This window comes from Phyllopteryx taeniolatus, unplaced genomic scaffold, assembly GCF_024500385.1.
Source record: "Phyllopteryx taeniolatus isolate TA_2022b unplaced genomic scaffold, UOR_Ptae_1.2 contig_36, whole genome shotgun sequence".
Lineage (NCBI taxonomy): Eukaryota > Metazoa > Chordata > Actinopteri > Syngnathiformes > Syngnathidae > Phyllopteryx > Phyllopteryx taeniolatus.
In genome coordinates this window covers 17,969-38,340 of record NW_026903294.1, presented here as the reverse complement: position 1 = coordinate 38,340, position 20,372 = coordinate 17,969, and the positions used below count along the sequence as shown (strand labels likewise).

Below are 20,372 nucleotides of genomic sequence, written 5' to 3'. Positions count from 1 at the left end.
TTTGCTTGTATCTCAAATGTTTTTTTTTTGGGGAGCTTAAATAACGTTTGGAGATGTAAATGGCCCTTGTTATGGAAGCGAAGTGCAGCTAACTCACAACTGAGCAGCACAGCCAAACGAAACAACGTTATTAGTTATTCAATTATCTGATTTATTTATATTATATATATATATATAGAGAGAGAGAGAGAATTTTATATTATTTATTATTAGTTATAAAACAACATTATTATTATTATTATTATTATTAGTTTTTATGTTTGAGAAAGGAAGAGCCATGATCCCCTACACCAGGGGTGGGCAAACGTTTTGACTCAGGGGCCACATTGACTTTTAAAGTCCAAGCCAGGACCAGATGTTTACATATCAAAAATAAACCCAAAAAAAGCTCTTCTTACTCTGCACCAGAAGCAGAGGTCCAGCCGGATGAAGTCCCTACGACTGAGGTCCAGACAGACGAGACAGAGATTGCGTCGTTACATGAACAGATTCAATCATCAAACACTGAATCTCAGTCACCGGGTTGCTCTCGGGTGAACTCCTGGGCCCGATTGAGTGGGTGGGGTCCTCAGCCCCCGTGGTGCATGCGCAGCAATTACAGGACACTTCTGACGGTCATTGTGCACGCGAAACGATGTCAATTCACTTGCATGTGTCCGCAGACACACACCCACACCTGGGACTTCTTTGCTGAGTGTGGGGCAACTCACTCGTTGCGACAAATTTGCGACTTATGACTATGCCAATTTCTTGAGTATCCCCCTCACTCACACTGGTCCTATAGATATTTGCAATTGACATATCCACTCAGTTGTACAGCCGGGTTCATGACCCTTGCCCTGCGCGCTTCCCCTCCTGTCCTTGTCCTGTTCCATCTCGTCCTGTCCTTCCCTCACAACACTCATATCTAATGTGTCGTCGTTCTAGGTACTGTATCTAATGATTCACTATCCCCATCTGGTTTACAGCTAGTGCTTTGTGTTTTGTTGTCTTTTCTTACTCCCTTCGAGGAACGTTCCGTTCGACTGATCGACTTTGATTCTAAATAAATATCCATTCAAATGCTAAGACTCATGCTAAAACAAAGTAATTGAATGACTAACAAGCCTCGTTTCGAACCAGGGACCTTTCGCGTGCGAGCGATTACCGTGATCGGCGTGGTTTTGGGCACATCCTCCGATCGCACAGGCCCGCGTGTCTCTCCAACCCTTCCCAGCATCACCTCGAAGTGTCGCCAAAGCACCAACAGCTGCAGAAACGTGCGTACGCCAGCTATGAAGTTGGCGTGAGGCGCCCGCCGCACATTTCCACGCTCATTTCACTCCTGACGCATCTGAACTTTGCCGTGAAAAAGAACGGACGCCACGTTTGTGTACGTACGCCACTTTTGTACACGAGGCCCCTGGATATTTTTGTGCGTACGACGTTTTCTGGATTTGAGCGTACGCCGTGTTTCAGTAGGAAATCCACGCAAGTCTTTGTACACGAGGCCCCTGATGACTTGTTTCTCCTGGATGTGTAGATGGTAGTCGTGACTCTGTTTCTTTTGTCCTTGTTTACTATTTTTAGTTTTAGGGTTTTTTTTTTTAGATTATTGATTCCACCCTATTTCTTCAGTAATCTGCTGGTGTTGTGTCCTCCCTTTTAGATGTTGTCCCATATCTTTGGGCTTTGCTCCCAGGAAATTCCAGGGAGAACTGCTGGATGACCATTACCGTTTCCTCAGTCCACATCCGCCCTCTTTGTGGAGCTAAGTGGAGCTGTCTGTTAGCACACTTTTGCTCACCATTTTGCGACATCGGTAGACTGGTTTCATTCCCCGACTGACCATTTACATCCACATACACTTCAAGACTGTGGATTTTCATTTCCAGGTCACTAGCAGAGGGGTTATTGAGGGACTGGGTGACCCCGTTGTGGCAGTGAAGAGGTGGTGCTGGTCTTGGAGAACAATGAGGAGGAGGAAGATGTGTTGCTCTTATTGGGGGAGAAGGAAGAGAATGGAAGAGGAAGCAGCAATAACCTTACAATAATGTGTAAGGCTGCCGTACTGCCGATAAATACAAGCGCAAATACATCTTCAGCAAACAAGTTTCACGCTGGAGTTAAATTCCTTCTTTGTAGAACACAATGAAGATGTTCCACAAAGGTTGAGGAAAGGTGGTATAAATAAGAGCTTGTTGTGTCTTGATTTGTCGCTTCTGTATCGGGTGACGCCCCTCTGGTGGGTCGCAGTCTCGGCCTCGGCCCGCCCTCCTCCTGCACCCTGGGCCACTCTCCTCACAAGATGGGGGTCAAAGGTGTTGCCACAGTTACCCTGAAAAAGTCACTTGTCACTTTACAGCCGGTATGTTTTATGGAGACGTGCGGTCAAATGAACACGACTGCACTGGTGGGTGATGACGTTAAAGGGTTGGTGCAAAGATCTCGGGTTTTTCAAGGATCTAACCCATTTCAGGTGATGGAACCTTTACACGCCGACATATTCTTTTGTGAACGACATCTCTTAAATAACGTGGATGTGAGAGTCAAACTCATCAAAGCCAGTGACAGCTTCATTTTTAGGACACCTGCTGATGTTGACTATCATCTGAAAATAATGAGGGCGTCTGCCCTTGTGAAAAGAGCCACCGTCTTACCAGCTGTACCTTTAGGACACGCGGCAGCTCTCAACAAAGAAAATGCATTACACCCTTTATTGCGAATTAACGTGAAAACGTATTCCATTGCCCAACATTCCAGAACATGTCATCAAGAAACCCTACAAAGGGGGTTAGGCATATAGAGCCTATCCGTCTCAACGTCAGTGAAGAGGGGAGCTTGCTCCCTAGAACTCCCCCAACTGCTTAGGAGGTGTGAAGTCGCAAGGCCTGACCATCGAGCAGGAAGTGACTGAGAGGGCATCCGGTCCCCCTCCCGCATCAACAGGAGGGTAAGGTGCGATCCAAACCATCGTGGGCCGTCGTTCTTTTGTCCTTCCTGAAGGGACGAGAGAGAGCGAAGTGGCACGAGAGCACTGAATAATACTCACATTTGGTCAAGTACAGGACAAGAACTCTGTCAGTTGCAAATAGAGCGGTGAAGTGCTAGTAACCTCTCCCTCTCAGAAAGAAAGATGATTGCTTTCTGGCTTAAGAGGAAACCAGGAATTGAAAAGACCGCGCGACATCGCATTGATTGCACGCCAAGAGCAATATTAGGTATCGTATTGTTGTGTGTAGTGTCGATGATTCCGCCACTGATATGGCTCTTGCCTGGAAGGAAAGGAACTAGTGTTGTTGTCAAAAGACCACGATTTGTGACAAATTGTGCAGTAACTGGAGTAATGTAATGAATATATGACACTGTTAAAAGAATAACAAAGCGAATACATGACACTGTGGAGAGAAGGACAAAACCTGATAGATATCAATGGTGAAATACAACCCCAATTCCAATGGAGTTGGGACGTTGTGTTAAAGAGAAATAAAAACAGAATAGAATGATTGGCAAATCATGTTCAACCTATATTTCATTGAATGCAATTATGGCTGCAACACGTTCCAAAAAAGCTGGGACAGGTGGCAAAAAAGACTGAGAAAGTTGAGGTTATGCTCATCAAACACCTGTTTGGAACATCCCACAGGTGGACAGGCTCATTGGGAACAGGTGGGGGCCAGGATTGGGTAGAAAAGGAGCTTCCCTCAACTGAATTGCTCAGCCATTCACAAGCAAAGACGGGGCGAGGTTCACCTCTTTGTGAACAAGTGCGTGAGAAAATAGTCCAACAGTTTCAGGACAATGTTCCTCAACGTACAATTGCAAGGAATTGAGGGATTTCATCATTTACGGACCAGAATATCATCAAAAGGTTCAGAGAATCTGGAGAAATCACTGCATGGAAGCGGCAAGGCCGAAAACCAACATTGAATGCCCGTGACCTTCGATCCCTCAGGCGGCACTGCCTGGATGTTGGCACAAAAGATGACAATGTGTAAAGGATATCACCACATGGGCTCAGGAACACTTCAGAAAACCAATGTCAGTAAATACAGTTCGGCGCTACATCCGGAAGTACAACTTGAAACGCTACTATGCAAAGCAAAAGCCATTTATCAACACCACCCAGAAACGCCGCCGGCTTCTCTGGGCCCGAGCTCATCTAAGATGGACTGATGCAAAGTGGAAAAGTGTTCGGTGGTCCGACGAGTCCACATTTCAAATTGTTTTGGGAACTTGTGGACGTCGTGTCCTACGGGCCAGAGGAAAAGAACCATCCGGACTGTTATGGATGCGAAGTTCAAAATGGGGCTGTGTTAGTGGCAATGGCATGGGTAACTTACACATCTGTGAAGGCACCATTAATGCTGAAAGGTACATACAGGTTTTAGAGAAACATACGCTGCCATCCAAGCAACGTCTTTTTCATGGACGCCCCTGCTTATTTCAGCAGGACAATGCCAAAGCACATTCTGCACGTCTTACAACAGCGTGGCTTCGTAGTAAAAGAGTGCGGTGCGGGTACGAGACTGGCCTGCCTGCAGTCCAGACCTGTCTCCCATTGAAAATGTGTGGCGCATTATGAAACGTAAAATACCTCAACAGAGACCCCGGACTGTTGAACAGCTGAAGCTGTACGTCAAGCAAGAATGGGAAAGAATTCCACCGACAAAGCTTCAACAATTCGTGTCCTCAGTTCCCAAACGTTTATTGAATGCTGTTCAAAGAACACAACGAAATTGGGGTTGTCCATGTTGTGATTATTGTCATGAAAATCATTGTGAAATGTGACAGTATGATGAGTAATGTATTTTTATTTGATAAACAGGAAGGGAAATGATGGAAATGTTTTGATATATTTATCACATAAAAACACATTGTTTGCTGTAACTGCATTAAGATGCTAGCACCTTTGTTCACTGGAAACAAGAGGAAGATGGAAAAGTACTGCCATGTACATTCCACAATGCACATACCCCCACACACCCAGACACTGACCACATCTTGACACAAAAAAGTCCATAAAAGCTCGTGTAATATGGTACCGCCTCCTCAAGCTATAATAAAAAGGGCAAAGTGGAAGCCAACGTTGGAAGACCTTGGTGCTCTCCACGTCTCCTATATTCTACATTGTCAACACACACCCACGAAACCAACTTGGAGAACATTGGTTGGGCTCTCACCTGGGAAAAGAATGGATCTGGTACTTCTTTCTATGCTTTTGGCTCCCCCCCCCCCCCCCCGAATTTGAATACTACCCACAGACTAGAAACTCTTTCTTGGAAACCAACTGCAATTGTATATTATACCACAACCATCAGTTCCAGCACGAGATGTCAATCATCTGCGGACATCTGTGAGTAAGATTTATTTAGATTAATGAACCTTAACTTGTAGTCTTAGTCTGTAAAACAGATGACTTGACTTCCTTGCGTGATGGTTTTCGGAATGTTGCCCAATTTTTTTGTAGCTGTCACACTGACCGACATGTTTTTGGCCATCCCTCATTTGTCTGCGTTCTTGATGTTTACCATAACATTGGTCATGGGCACAAATTTTATTACAATCGGTGCAACGGACGGGGTTTAATCCTCGAGTATTTCAGATATGTATTGTGATTCGGGAATGTGATCTGATTGAATTGGATGGCGTGAATATTTCCGATATGTTAGGGTTATGTTATAAGTTGAATATAAGAAGGTTTGACCATACAGGTGTTTGCATGTTCTGCGTAGGTTTTCTCCGACTTTCCAAAAACATGCACGGTAGGCTAACTGAAGACTCTAAATTGCCCGTAGGTGTGAATGGTTGTTTGTTTCTATGTGCCCTGCGATTGGCTGGCGACCAGTTCAGGGTGTACCCCGCCTTTCGCCTGAAGATAGCTGGGGTATGTTCCAGCACGCCCGAGGAAACGGGAGCACCCGGAGAAAACGCACGCAGGCGCGGGGAGAACATGCAAACTCCACACAGGCGGGGCCGGCCGGGACAATCTCAATCAAAAAAATATACTTAAAAAACTTAGAACATTAAAAAAGTGCAATTCATACAACTGACCACCAGATCGCAGCATTGTATCACCTGAAGAGAGTTCGGGTCAGCAGCCAGTCTCAATGAAAGAAAAAAAACAGTTCAATACACCCGACTAGATGGTAGGATTGTCTCATGAAAATCATCAGAAGCAGTTGTGCTAGATTCATCTGACCACTAGCTCGAACCAATGTCTCAGCAAGAGTACCTATTTTCCTCCAAGAGCCTTGAGCTTTGTCATGTAATGTAGTTAATTCCTCATCAACCCACGGAAAACAAATCTGATGGTATTGTGTCCTCTCTTTTAGATGTCCCATATCTTTGGGCTTTGGTCCCAGTAAATTTTAGGGAGAACTGCCGGATGATCCATTATTGTTTCCACAGTCCACATCCATCCTCTTTGTTGAGCTAAGTGGCTGTGATACAGTGACATCGATACAGTGGTTCCATTCCCCGACTGTCCATTTACATCCACATACACTTCAAGACTGGATTTCGGTTTCCACGATCGACGTCCGCTGCGGCAGTCCGTGATAGTCCTCGGTGGAAAAGGGAGGCATCTTGACTGCTGGTCTTGTTGCTAATAGCAGGCTCGTGCTAATTAGCTGGCCACGCTCACGTAATGGTGAGAGGGTATCCGAAAATATTGGAATATGGCAACAACTGACTGTATCTACAAAAAAAGTACCGTCCCACAGGTTTAAAAATATCCAGGAGTCGCTGCTTCTAATTGTTTTATTTGTATTTTTTTTTTTTAAAGAAAAACAAGCTTCACCCTCAGTTGTCGTTTTCATGGCTGAATGAAGTTCAGTATTTGTCGTCCTTTGGCTCTTTGACTTGCTGGTGCATGAACGCCAAGATGGGTTTGAGCTCCTTAATCTCCTTGCCCAATAAACCGAGAAGTGATAGCTTCTTGTCAATGGAGGAGAGGACTTGAATGGAGGCGTCAGGTGAGCTGGGTAGTAGAACTTCAGTGCTAGTGAATGAATGAGCCGTCAGTCTTCTGCGCGGGTTGCTGAGGTCGTCATGGTGGGATCTGCTAGCTCGCATGACGAAGTGTTCGAAAGATCCGTCGATGAAATCTTCCACGATGGTGTCTTGGCGTTAGCATGGATTGGAATAAAGCAATCGATATTCAGCCCCGCAAAAGTCTCAGGGTTGCTAATCTGATTTTGCAATCTGGCCAAGCATGCCTCCAGCCTGTCAAGGCGACGCATACAGTTAACAGTTACAGTTGGCGAGGGATGGTAAGACACGATATTTTGAGGAGGATCTGAATATTTCACGCAAATGAAATATTGGTGAGGAGTGTGACCAGTAGAATTGGTCATGTACTTCAGGAATCAATTGTTTTTTTAGACATTATTTTCTCAGTTGTTTCAGTCTAAGAAGTTTCTAAATGTATAAAAGCGGACCAGACCAAAGGGATGTCCATTATGCAGGTTTATTTCCCAAGGATAAACATCACAAAGGAAAATGAGTGATTTTCCGTAGCGCTTATCCTTACTAGCGTCGCAGGCGTGCGGGAGCCTATCCCAGCTATCCTCGGGCGAGAGGTGGGGTACACCCTGGTACCTCAGACAGCCCACTGTGAAACGATTTGCCTGATCATTCACTCAAGGAAGCTAGCTGCTAAATGCTAATGTAAAAATGTCATGGTGATCAACAAACTACTATCACATTATCTTCCTGCGCCCGTTCACGGAGCAAACACTAAAAGACAAGCGGTTCAATTGCCGCCATGATTGTTGTGTTGTTTTATGTTAGCGGAGCGGCATTCTTTAGCGTGATACATACTTTGTTTCACGCGTGCACTCGATAATGTGCTTTATCTTCAGGTGATTGTACACAGATATGCCTTTTTCCGTTGTAACATCTTTCATACCCCTTTTGGAGACTGTTTTTTTCCCAAATGATAGATGCTACGTGGCCTTGATGGGACCAGTTCTTGCTCGTTAGTTGCTAGCAGGCCTTCCATGTTGTCGCGACAAGCGCTGCCTCGAGCATTAATAAAATAAAGGAAAGTCCATTTCTGTTGTCATCAGTGTTGGGGAGTAACTAAATACATTTAGCAAGATGATGTTATTAGATTACACATTTGTTTTTCATATCACTAAAGTATGTAATTTAAATGTCATCTAATGTCATCCGAATCAGATGCCCCAGCCACCTCATCTGAATCATGTGCAACTAGCAACCCTTTACTGCTCATTTTTTTGTCAATGTCTTGATGTCTTTATGGCAACTGACAACAACAATGAAGCTGATTGGTCGACACGAGGCAGGTGGACGAGCACATAACTGAATGAGCACACAACATGGAGCACGGGAAAATATGAACCTCAACTCAACACAACACAACCCCTGTGTGACAGTTCTGAGGACCCGGGTTCGAACCCGGTCCGGACTCGCCTGCGTGAGTTCGCATGGGAGCGGACCCACTGAAACCACCTCGGTTGCGTAACAGTCATTTCAAGTTGGTTAATGATTAGCAAGGGAAGTCACTCCAAAATGCAAAAAAAAAAAGAAAAGTCGCGTGCACGAGGAAGCCACTGCGAGAGCGCGCACGCACACTGCCGAGCACGTTACGTACGCCTTGGTGCAACGTGTCCGCGGTGACGCGCTCTCTCTCGCTCTCTCTCGCTCTCTCTCTCTGACACGTAAATGGTGGTGAATGCGCGAGCGTCCATTTGTCGGCACTTGACGCAATTTCAGAATCTTCGGCGTCGTTCATCTTTCTCCCCCCGCCGGCCCCCCACGAACCCAAAACGCCAGTATGCTGTGGACAGCAAGCCAGGTCTTCAGGAAATTCTCCTCCTCTCGCGTGAGTAAAAACGTTGGCCGTTGCCGTCTCCACGTCGCCACTGATGCATTCACTGACTCACGGGAACTTCATCGCTCTTGGCAAGTTTTTGATCCTTTTCCCACCAATCACTGCGTTCGTTGCATTGCTATCGTGTAAGGTCTTTTCTTTCTTTTTGGGTGAAGGGTTACCGCTTTCATTTCAAATTGTGCTGAAATTAGGACGGAAAAAGGGGGAAGGTTTTGTAAAATGCTCCACATGCCTGCCTCGTGCACTTGACGGCCGCGACGCACGTCTGCATGGGAAACTCGAAGCCCTTTTTTCTTCTCCACTCTTCCATGTCTGGGATTTGATGATGGGGAGGGGGAGGCGTCATCGTCATTCAGCCAATCGCGTTTGTCCAGTCTGCTCTCGGCCAATGGCGAACGTGTCGTGACGACACGACTGGCCATGTGTCAGACAAACATCTTGCTTCTTGGAAATGGAGTGACGAACGTGAACGCTTCGCTCCTGTTAAGATAAAGCCTTAACGCAAACGAAGTACATTCTTATACAAATGATTTCCTGAATGGAGTATTCCAAAATGCAATACTGTATATTTTCAGTGACACGCCAATAATAATAAAGGAGGTAAATGTGTATAATACCAATATCGTGATCTATTTATAGCACTTTAGTCATGATATCATTTATAAAAATGCATTTTGCAAAAAGTATGCAGCTATTTCTTTCACAGTCACACCGGATGAATTAAAAAAAAATAATCTATATATTTTTTATTTTTATATATATTTTTTTCTCCATAGTTTCCCACTTGAAGATCATCAAACAAATGTAAATATCAGACAAATATAACCCAAGCGAACTCAAAATGCTCTTTTTAAAATGGTGATTTAAATGGCCGCCTTACAAAGATTATCTCAAGAGAAAGAACTGCAGGCCTCCATTGCCTCAGTTAAGGTAAGTGTATATGACACAACAATAAGAAAGACGCTGGGGGGAAAAATGGCATTCATGGCAGAGTTCCAAGGTGGAAACCACTGCTGAACAAAAGAACATACAAGCTTGTCTTACTTTTGCAAAAGAAAAAGAAAAAAATCAATGATTCCCCAGACTTTTGGGAGACTATTATATTGACTGATGGGATGAAAGTTGAGCTTTTTGGAAGGCGTGTATCTTGTTACATCTGGTTTAAATGTAGCACAGCATAACAGAAAGCGAACGTCATAACAGTCAACAGTCGAACATGGGGGTAGTGTGATGGTCTGGGGCTACTTTGCTCCTTCGGGACCTGGACAACTTGCTGTGATTGATGGATTCGTGAATTCTGCTCTTTGAACAGAAAATCCTTCAGCGCAGTTTGCGGCCTCAAGCTGAAGCACACGTGGGTTCCGCAGCAGGATAGCGATCCACGGTTTTGGATTGGCCCATTCAAGGTCCTGACTTGAATCTGAAATGCAGTGGCGTGGCCTTAAAAAGCACTTCATTTCAGTTGTTGTTGCTGAGCGTGGCCCGACCACTTATTAGGTTTATGGGGCCGTTACTTTTTTTCACACAGGGCCAGGTACCATTTAAAAAGAGCATTTTAAGTTCGCTTGGGTTACATTTGTCTGAGGATGTCAAATAAAGTGAAGAAACTATGCCAAAATCTCAGAAAAGACTTTTTTCATGGCACTATATATATATATATATATAAAATCCTAGATGCATAATCATTTTGAACACACCGTGTAATGCCAGAAACTAATTGATTGGCCCCTCCCATTACAGTGTCACTTCCAGAGTAAGCTCAAACTGGCTATAATTGGCCAGAGCCTGTTTGGCAAGGAGGTGTACAGCAACCTGAGGAAACACGGTCACAAGGTGGTAGGGGTCTTCACTGTCCCTGACAAAGATGGCAAGGCTGACCCTCTTGGTAAGTAATAACCTTTTTTTTTTTTTGAAGAAGAAGAAAACTGCATGTTCTATGTCAATCAGAAATCATTTCTACTGGATAGAACTTTTTAAAGCGAGCAGTTACAAAGCGCTTCACGGATCCATGCAAAATTGAGACGGGTTAAAGTACGATACAATAGAATCGAACTTGACTGACACGGTCAGAAGAACAATTGATGTCTTTATGGACTTTGCTCATGTTGGAACAGGAAGTTTGGGCCACCCCCAAACTTTGCCCATAAAGTTGGGAGCAACGAATTGTTCAAAAGCTCTTGGTATGCCAAATCCTTCAGAGTTCTTCTCACCGGAACTCAGGAACCAATATTTTTGACAATTTCATGCTCCCAAATTTGGGGGAACAGTTCTTCCATTTCTAACATGGCTGTGCACCAGTCCCTACAGGAAGGTCCATAAAGACATGGATGACAGAGTTTGGTGTGGATGAACTTGACTGGTCTTGCACAGACCCCTGACCTCATCTCCATAGAACACCTTTGGATTGATTTCGCGTGGACAGTGAGCCAGCCCTTCTCGTCCATCGTCAGCGTGTGACCTCACAAATGCGCCAAAATCCCTACGAACACACACCTAAACCTGCTCAGAAGACGTGAAGGTTATAGCTGCAAAGGGTGGAGCGACGTAAAACAAGAAGAATATACTTTTGGACTTTTCTTCAATGGCGTGCGGTGACGTACTAACTTCTTTCCGGTTTCCGGTTACAATCCCGGTTGGCTGTCGAGTGTTATTGTGTGTGACAGTATTTTCTCTTTCGACACAAATGTTTTGCTCTTCAAAGTTGGTTACTCTTCCGCTAGCACGAGGTTCAAGCCAGACCTGCGTGACAAGTGTACTGTATCATCCAATGACTTTTTCCTATGTTTTGCGACTTCCTCTTACGATAGCTTAGCGGCTAGCATTGTCCTTGTCCTCCCGTCTTGATAGCCATACTTGTCACAAGTCGAGCCTATTCGCTGCCACGGAGGCCGTGATGAGCGACTGATGCTGCATTGACACCGGACGCCATCGGCATCATATTTAGCTGCATTAGCTGTAGCGCGTCGGTAGCTGGGGCTGGGCAAAAGGGCGTGCAGCAAGCGTTCCCCGGGACTACCACAACAGCCGAAAGTGGCACTTTCGGTCTGAAACCGCAAAAGCACTTTTGCCACTGAAAATGTAATTTGGTCCATCACTCGGGACAGGAATCGACAAGATTTTTCCCATTTCATTTCCATTTGGATACTGCTTATCAATTTGATTCTTTATCACTGTACTTGAATGTAACACGCACCCACATTTTGCCTAAACGTTACTCTCTCAACAACTGAAAAAATTACTTTGTTCAAAGTTTCAACAGTGTGAGCTGGGCGGTGGCTGAAGGCGGGGACCTGAGCCATCCGATCCCCGGCTACAGAAACTGGCTCTTGGGACGTGCGATGTCACCACTCTGTGGAGTGCCCGGAGAAAACCCACGCAGGCACGGGCAGAACATGCAAACTCCACACAGGCGGGACCGGGGATTGAACCCGGGTCCTCAGAACTGTGAGGCTGGCGCTCTAACCCGTCGCCAATGTGGAAACAAATGAACTTAAATGATTTTAGCAAATGACCGCAATATAAAAGAGTGAAAAATTTAAGGGGGTCTGAATACTTTCCATGCCCACTGTAGTTGGGCTCTGGTACCAGTCCTCTTGAGTGGGGTTGGTCGCTCTTCCACTCTGGAGTTGCCCACGGCGAGAGGCGCCGAGAAGGTGTGGGTATACTGACTTTCCACACACCTTACACTCGCATAAGCCCATTCGCAAGTTCAATCTTTGAAAGGAAAGACGAAACAGATATACAAATACAACTGAAAGAACTCGTTCGTCAGAAAACTATGAGCAATGCTAACATGTACTCACCTCGTGTGAGAGCCTGACCATGCAAAATATTTGTTGATCTAGTGAATTGCTGAAGTGCCCAAAGGGATAATAAAATGAAGTTTGTTAGTCTTGTTGGGAGTGTTTCAGTGTCCAAGTCATATTTTGACGTCGGTCACATTTGATAATGAGCTAATTCACTTTGACGCAATAGTTGGACTACATTTACTTGCCAGTTTTTATTTTCTATTAACTATATACGGTAAGCATAGATCACTGCTTTTTTCTGTTTGAATAAATATATGAATACAAATATGACTTCAACAAAAGATCGTATTTAGGTCAGTCTTGATAGTAAGGTGGTGTGTATGTGTGTGCGGCAGTTTTGGGCTTTAGGGTTAAGACTTGGTTAAGACAGAGGCATACTATTCCAGAATATTTTGATGGAACTCTAAATTGTACCACTTGAAGAGCAAGCCACTCCAACCTTTGCATTCAAAGTACTGAAATTAAAATAGAAATCCGGTTTTGACTGTATAATGAGCTTTATTTCATAATGCTCAGCGGAGTTGGCAGATGTTTTCTCTCGCGAAGCAAACACTTCGGATGGTCAGATGGTACCACTGGTCCTCTGTTTGAATTGGAAGGAAAGTATCATGATCGGTTATCGACTTATGTAGGACTGGACCCAAATGCAGGCGGACGCGGGAGGAATAGATAAAAATGGTTTATTTGGAGGAAGCTCAAGGTGTGTATTTCCGAGGCGTGATGGTGGCTCGCGGGAGCAAGGAACAGTCAGGAGACGGTAGCGGGAGCAGGTGGCGGGACTCCACGGCATGGTTGGAGCGGGCAGCTAAGCTGGAGACACGGACATTGAACCCCGGACCTCAGAACTGTGAGGCAGACGCTCTAACCAGTCGTCCACCGTGCCGCCCACACACACGCATACGACCATGACCAATCAGAGTGGGGTCCCACGCTTCACTATTGATTGGTTTAGACCACGATGGGTTTAATGTGTGTCTACTTTCAAAGCCATACATTTTTTTTTTCTTCTCTCGACTGGCTGGGCGCGCCAGTGCGACCTCTTACACACATTGAGAAATTTGGTTGCACCCTCGAGCCCTGGCATGACATATTGTTTACGTGACAAACAACCCTGCCAAATTTGAATGATTATATAAAATGAGCCTACAAAACCATGACAAATTGTTGCCTTCCGTCCTGCTCTCGGATGCTTTGGATGCGTCCACTGAATGTGATGAAACCATTCTGCTGGTTTCATCGTACCATGCCACACATTGTTCGAATGCCTACATATCCACGACTTAAGATTCGCTGAAGGAGTAGAAATCAGTCATAAACTGTAGACCCACTGAATTGGTGACATGAGGCTGCAGTCATGTCACGCTGACAGGGGTCAACAAGGATTTTGTGCCCTGTATTGAAAGCTACTGGTGAGCTTTGGTCAGGTCATGCTCACACTGACGGACCAACCTGCGATTACACCTCTTGCCCTTGCTCTTGTAAAAGAAAGATAAGCATGGGGAGGGTCGGTGCACATGCCGACGGAAAATTGTACAATCCCAATTCCAATGAAGTTAAACATAACAATGATTTGCAAATCACGTTCAACCTATATTTCATTGAATACGCTACAAAGACAAGATATTTAATGCTCAAACTGATCAACTTGATTGTTTTTAGCAAATAATCCTTCATTTAGAAATTTATGGCTGAAACGCGTTCCAAAAAAGATGGCACAGGCTCATGTTTACCACGGTGTTAAATCACCTTTTCTTTGAACAACATTCAATAAACGTTTGGGAACTGAGGACACGAATTGTTGAAGCTTTGTAGGTGGAATTCTTTCCCATTCTTGCTTGATGTACAGCTTCAGCTGTTCAACAGTTCGGGGTCTGCGTTGTCGTATTTTACGCTTCATAATGCGCCACACATTTTCAATGGGAGACAGGTCTGGACTGCAGGCAGGCCAGTCTCGTACCCGCACCGCACTCTTTTACTGCGAAGCCACGCTGTTGTAAGACGTGCAGAATGTGCTTTGGCATTGTCTTGCTGAAATAAGCAGGGGCGTCCGCGAAAAAGACGTTGCTTGGATGGCAGCGTATGTTTCTCCAAAACCTGTATGTACCTTTCAGCATTAATGGTTCCTTCACAGATGTGTAAGTTACCCATGCCATTGGCACTAACATAGCACCATACCATCACAGATGCTGGCTTTTGAACTTTGTGTCCATAACAGTCCAGATGGTTCTTTTCCTCTTTGGCCCGGAGGACATGATGGCCACAATTTGGCTGGTGCTTTGCACAGTAGATTTTCAAGTTGCACTTCCGGATGTAGCGCCGAACTGTATTTACTGACATTGGTTTTCTGAAGTGTTCCTGAGCCCATATGCTTTACACCTTGATGTCGGTTTTTGATGCAGTGCCGCCTAAGGGATCGAAGGTCACGGGCATTCTATGTTGGTTTTCGGCCTTGCCGCTTATATGCAGTGATTTCTCCAGAGTCTCTGAACCGTTTGATGATATTATGGACCGTAGATGACGAAATCCCTCAATTCCTTGCAATTGTACGTTGAGGAACATTGTCCTTCAACTGTTGGACTATTTTCTCACGCACTTGTTCGCAAAGAGGTGAACCTCGCCCCATCTTTGCTTGTGAATGACTGAGCAATTCAGGGAAGCTCCTTTTCTACCCAATCATGGCACCCACTTGTTCCCAATTAGCCTGTTCACCTGTGGGATGTTCCAATCAGGTGTTTGATGAGCATTCCTCAACTTTCTCCGTCTTTTTTTGCCACTTGTCCCAGCTTTTTTGGGAACGTGTTGCAGCCATCAAATTCCAAGTTAATGATTATTTGCTTAAAAACAATGTTTATCAGTTTAAACATTAAATATCCTGTCTTTGTCGTGTATTCAATTAAATATAGGTTGAACATGATTTGCAAATCATTGTACTCTGTTTTTATGCTTAACACAACATCCCAACTTCATTGGAATATTGGGTTGTAACTGAATAATTACAGGTTTACCGATTAACCATGGTAGCCACATTTCGGCACCCTTAAAAATACAATGCTCAATGACTCAGTACCCAAGTACCAAGAATGATACAATGACAATTGTGCAAATGATGCAGAGGGGTCAAGCAATTTAAAGTAACATAGTAGTGCGGTAATTCTGATACAAAAGCTGTGGAAATGGTCCAGATAGTCCTCAAGCACTTGAAATTGTCTAGTAGTGTGGTGATACTGCTTAACAACAGTTATGCAAATAACGCAGTGTGATAACGCTACAAAAATGAATACTGTAATAATGTCCCAACAGAGACTAAAGCACTCCTCGCTTGAAGTCTCGGCGCCCTTTGCACAATGGTCATTGCACTGGAATATTGTCATATTAGTCATTCGAACTGCTCCAAGTGCTAGAGAACTCTGAATGTTTTTGCACAATTATCAAAAAAAAAAAAAACTGTACCGGCATTGCCAGATAACTAGCAAGCCTTTATTGCTCAGTGACTGTTTTTTGTTGTCAATGTCTTCCTGTCTCCAAAGTGTTCTCTGTCAATTGACAATTGACAAATTGTCTTTTGTCGTACTAGAGCGGCTCCAACTACCGGAGACAAATTCCTGGTGTGTTTTTTGGACATATTTGGCAAATAAAGATGATTCTGATTCTGAGATGTGGAAAATTGGCAAAATAATGGAAAACGGTCACTATTGCTAATGGCAAGGGGGAAGAAGCTATTGGAATGTTTGCTGGTTTTAGCATAGCATGCATTTTTTGATAGCGCCTACCTGAGGGAAGGAGTTGGAAATGGTGGTGACCAGGATATGGTGAGTCCAAGAGAATTTTCCATGACCTTGTCTTGGTTCTTGCAGCAGAGTGAGTAGTGGAGTACTGATCGGCAGTCCTAACTGTCCATTGCAGTCGGATTTTGTCCTTAGCATCACCAAACCAGATGGATGAACACAGGACTGATTCAGTGACTGCTGTACAGGACTGTCTCAACAGCTTCTGTGGCAGGCCTTGCTTCCGCAAGTGAATTGATGTTGGCCGCCCACTTCATGTCCTGAGAAACTGTAATTCCCACTAACTTAAAGGTCTTAATGGTTGACACATGGCAGTTGGACAGTGGGAGGGGCATCAAAATGGCCCAGCAGAGGGTGTACTTCCTGCGGCTCCTGAGGAAGCACAACCTACCATGGGAGCTGTTGAGGCACTTCTACACAGCAGTCATCGAATCAGTCCTGTGTTCATACATCACAGCCTGGTTTGGTGCTGCCACAAAACAGGACAAACTCTGACTGCAACGGACAAGCAGGACTGCCGGAAAAATCATTGGTACCCCCCTACCCACCCTTGAGGACTTGCTCGCCACCACAACTAAGACACAGCCACAGCAGAACAATACAATAGTTAGTCTAGCTATTTGACCACAAGTAACGTTACACTAGTCAAATTGGGTTCTTATTTGTGGATGGGGGGGGCGACACCCTGTAAGGACATGCAACAAATAACTCATAGGACAACATGAGAGAGGACAGAGAAGTGCAGGACAGGACAGGATGTGGGAAATGAGCAAGGCAGTGCTACTCATGAGTGGTGTGGTGGATGCTTTTATCGTGTCAAAACGCCTCTAAGGATCTGTGAGTTGATATCGTAATGCAACACTTAATGTTGTTAGTTGTCCCAGCATTAACTAAATAAATTCAAGACTATTATAGCGTGTCCTTGGAACGTATTTGTTAATGAACACCATATTTCATGCATGTTAGTCAACTGGTGTACGGAGTTGCTGAGCCGGCACATTGAGGTAGGCTGAGCCCGGCCCCCTCCATCCGCAAGGGGGGGCCAAGCCAGCAAACCCATCCCACGGGGGACTCAGCCAGGGCGGTCCCCCTGCCCAACCGAAGTCCCAAAGGGAGGGGCACGGATTCCAGACCACCACCCCCCCACGCCCAGTGCCCCTCACGCCACACCGCTCCCACCACCTCTACCACCCCCGGCAAACATGGGGGCCTCAACCACCAACAGGGCCCAACGCAGGAGGCAGCTGCCACCCAAAAAAAGGTCACAGTTCGCCAAAAGCGAGCGCATCCTATGCAGCTGCGAGCAATGACGGACGAGAGCGACAGAGAGAGGGAAGAGGAAGGCGGGGATCCAAGGTGGGGGACGGGGGTACAGCATGTCCCCGCGGCCTGGCAACCGAAGGGGCGGGGCAGGCCCAGGAGTCAAGCCAAGAGAAATGGGAAGACCCACCACCACCCTATTACAATGGTTACCAGGTCCGCGACTGGCAACCATTATCCCTGTACCGTCATCGTGTGTGGTGGGGTGCATGGGGGAGACTGGTGGGGGTGGGGTGAGATGTCACGGGGCAATGATGACCCACAACCGTCACCCCCACACAGGCCAACCAGCTCCCCAAAGGATGTGTGAATTGGTGGTGCATTAAAAATCCGCAGTGGAAGGCCATGACGGGCCAGAGAGCGGGCCGGAGTGCAGCATCCTCCTCAGCCCGACATTACCCTCAAGCCCACTGACGGATGTATGATGCATTCAAACTCAAAGACCGGCAGGGCAGATAAGGGGGGCGACCAGACTGCAGACCAGCACAGATGTGCCAGGACCCGGCCCGGCGTCAGCCCAATCATGCCTCGTGCATCCCTCCAGGGGACACTGAATGAGTTGTGAATGTGCTCAATGTGCGAAATTTGTATAGTGTGAGTGTATGAAGTACGAGGCAAGACTCCTGCGGGCCTGGCCCAACCAGCTGGAAGACCACAGAGAAAAGGGGGGCAGCCGCTCCCCACTCCACAGCACCCCCGCCACCACCGACCATCACCCACCGACCAGTACAGGGCGCAGAAGGCGGACCCGCCCAAGGCGGGAGGCGCCAAAACCCTACCATAGACTCCGAAGTCAGCTGGGGACCACACAGCCTGAGCGAGAGAGGAGCAATGACCACGGGGAGAGGGTCATCGGCGGACACTGGACCGGGGTGCAGCAGCATGGCCCCCACCCCCCACCCGCAGACCAGGAACATGCTATCTAACACGAGCACTGGTTCTACAAGCTATCAGTAGCCTATGTTTACTTAGTATGAGTCATTGTTGACTCATTAGTAACTACCATTGTCTTGACAGAAAAACTAATCTGACTACCTTTCTGTATGGAGTAATGCGTTAGATGATTCAGTACCCAAAATGGCGGACATTTTGGAATAACATGTTACATTTAGGGGGATTTACTGTACAATTATAATTGCTTTACAAGCCCAAACTGAAGAAAATGGTCCATATAAACACCTTAAGCGGAATAAACTGTCTAAATCTGACTGGAATTTCATTTGGCTTCACGGGGGGGTGGAATATTCCTTTTGCCAAACAGATCAGTAGTAAATTTCCGTCATGTAAACCGTGAATCGGAATGGAGCTGCGCAGCGCTCTGTCTTGACGTAATCAGTGGTGACGTCAATCCCGACTACTCTGCTAAATAGACGACGGCCCTCGGAATTAAATTTCATTTTTGAAACTCCTGCCTTGCCTCCCTGCTTCCCTGCACTTGCACCATGTTTTGCCTTGCCTTCAAAAAACCCTTTACGTGACAGAGGTCAAGTTACGGCATCCTCCTGTAGATTTGTTCAAGCAGTTCCAAACTGCTAGACCTTAGGTCCCGGACCAAACATCTACGCAGGGAATACCGTAGCTCCTCAGACGATTACAAGACGGTTCCATTTCTGAAAATTGCGGAGGAAGAAAACAAAGGAAGTTACGCGGCTTTGGAGCATTGCAGTTCTTGTCAAAATAAAACTTGGATTATTTCTCATTCAAATGCGAAAATTATTATTCGAGATTGACTTTATCAAGCAAAAATCACGAATGAACATAATCGACGCACCATTCTTTCACAGCACAAATAAAAGCACAATAAAACATGAAGAGAATGTACAAAAATAAAGTAGAATGACCGCATGCTGGGATACACAGAGTCACAATATCATGTTATATTTGTGCCTTTAAGGGGTGTGGCCCAGTGGGCATGGGCGATGGTGGCCCAGTGCAAGCATATTTGGCACTGGTTGCAAAGTGCCGCCTGGCGTCATACCTGAAGTGTGCTCGTATCTCAAATGTTGACAAAAATCTGACCGAGCAGTGGCTCGTAACTTGAAAAACTACATACTGTACATTCAAGCACTCGTAAGTCAAGATACCGAGGTGTCTTCTGACCATAAGAAGCAGATAATGTGATACATTTTCATCTGGCAAAATATTTGTACTGTTACTACTTTCTACACGAAAGTAAAATTGATACATTTGAAAAGCCAATCTCTCCCTCACATTGCTTTTTCAGCCTTGGCAGCAGAGAAGGATGGTACACCGGTGTTCAAGTTCCCACGGTGGCGAGTTAAAGGAAAGCCCATCCCAGAGGTGGTCGAGGCCTACATGGCAGTGGATGCTGAGATCAATGTTATGCCTTTCTGCTCTCAGTTCATCCCCATGAATATCATTGATTATCCCAAGCATGGCTCCATCATTTACCACCCCTCCATCCTTCCCCTGCACAGAGGAGCCTCAGCCATCAACTGGTAAGGAGTAGCTCGTGACGATTGGGCGGTTGTTGATGACCCCTTTTCACATAGTGTCGGCGCACTCGGTCTCTGAGTCTTTTCTTCCCGCATGCTTTTCAACGACAAATGGCATGCGACTATGAATGTCCAAATATATCGAGTTTCTACTTCCTGCTAT

The 20,372-nt window shown here is 45.7% G+C and overlaps 1 protein-coding gene across 2 annotated transcripts in view; it reads left to right on the top strand.

Moving 5' to 3' along the window:
• The first annotated feature begins 8,476 nt into the window (after positions 1–8,476).
• The window catches only part of LOC133473714 (mitochondrial 10-formyltetrahydrofolate dehydrogenase-like), a 29,504-nt gene continuing 17,608 nt past the window's right edge, over positions 8,477–20,372 (top strand). Inside the window, exons 1-3 of one of the 2 annotated variants that reach the window (XM_061765336.1) lie at positions 8,626–8,830; positions 10,580–10,724; positions 19,978–20,212. In XM_061765336.1, coding sequence (XP_061621320.1) covers positions 8,783–8,830; positions 10,580–10,724; positions 19,978–20,212 — 428 coding nt within the window. In that variant the 5' untranslated portion in view covers positions 8,626–8,782. Of the gene's footprint in view, positions 8,831–10,579; positions 10,725–19,977; positions 20,213–20,372 lie in introns of both variants that reach the window. The other variant, XM_061765337.1, reaches the window with a different exon arrangement.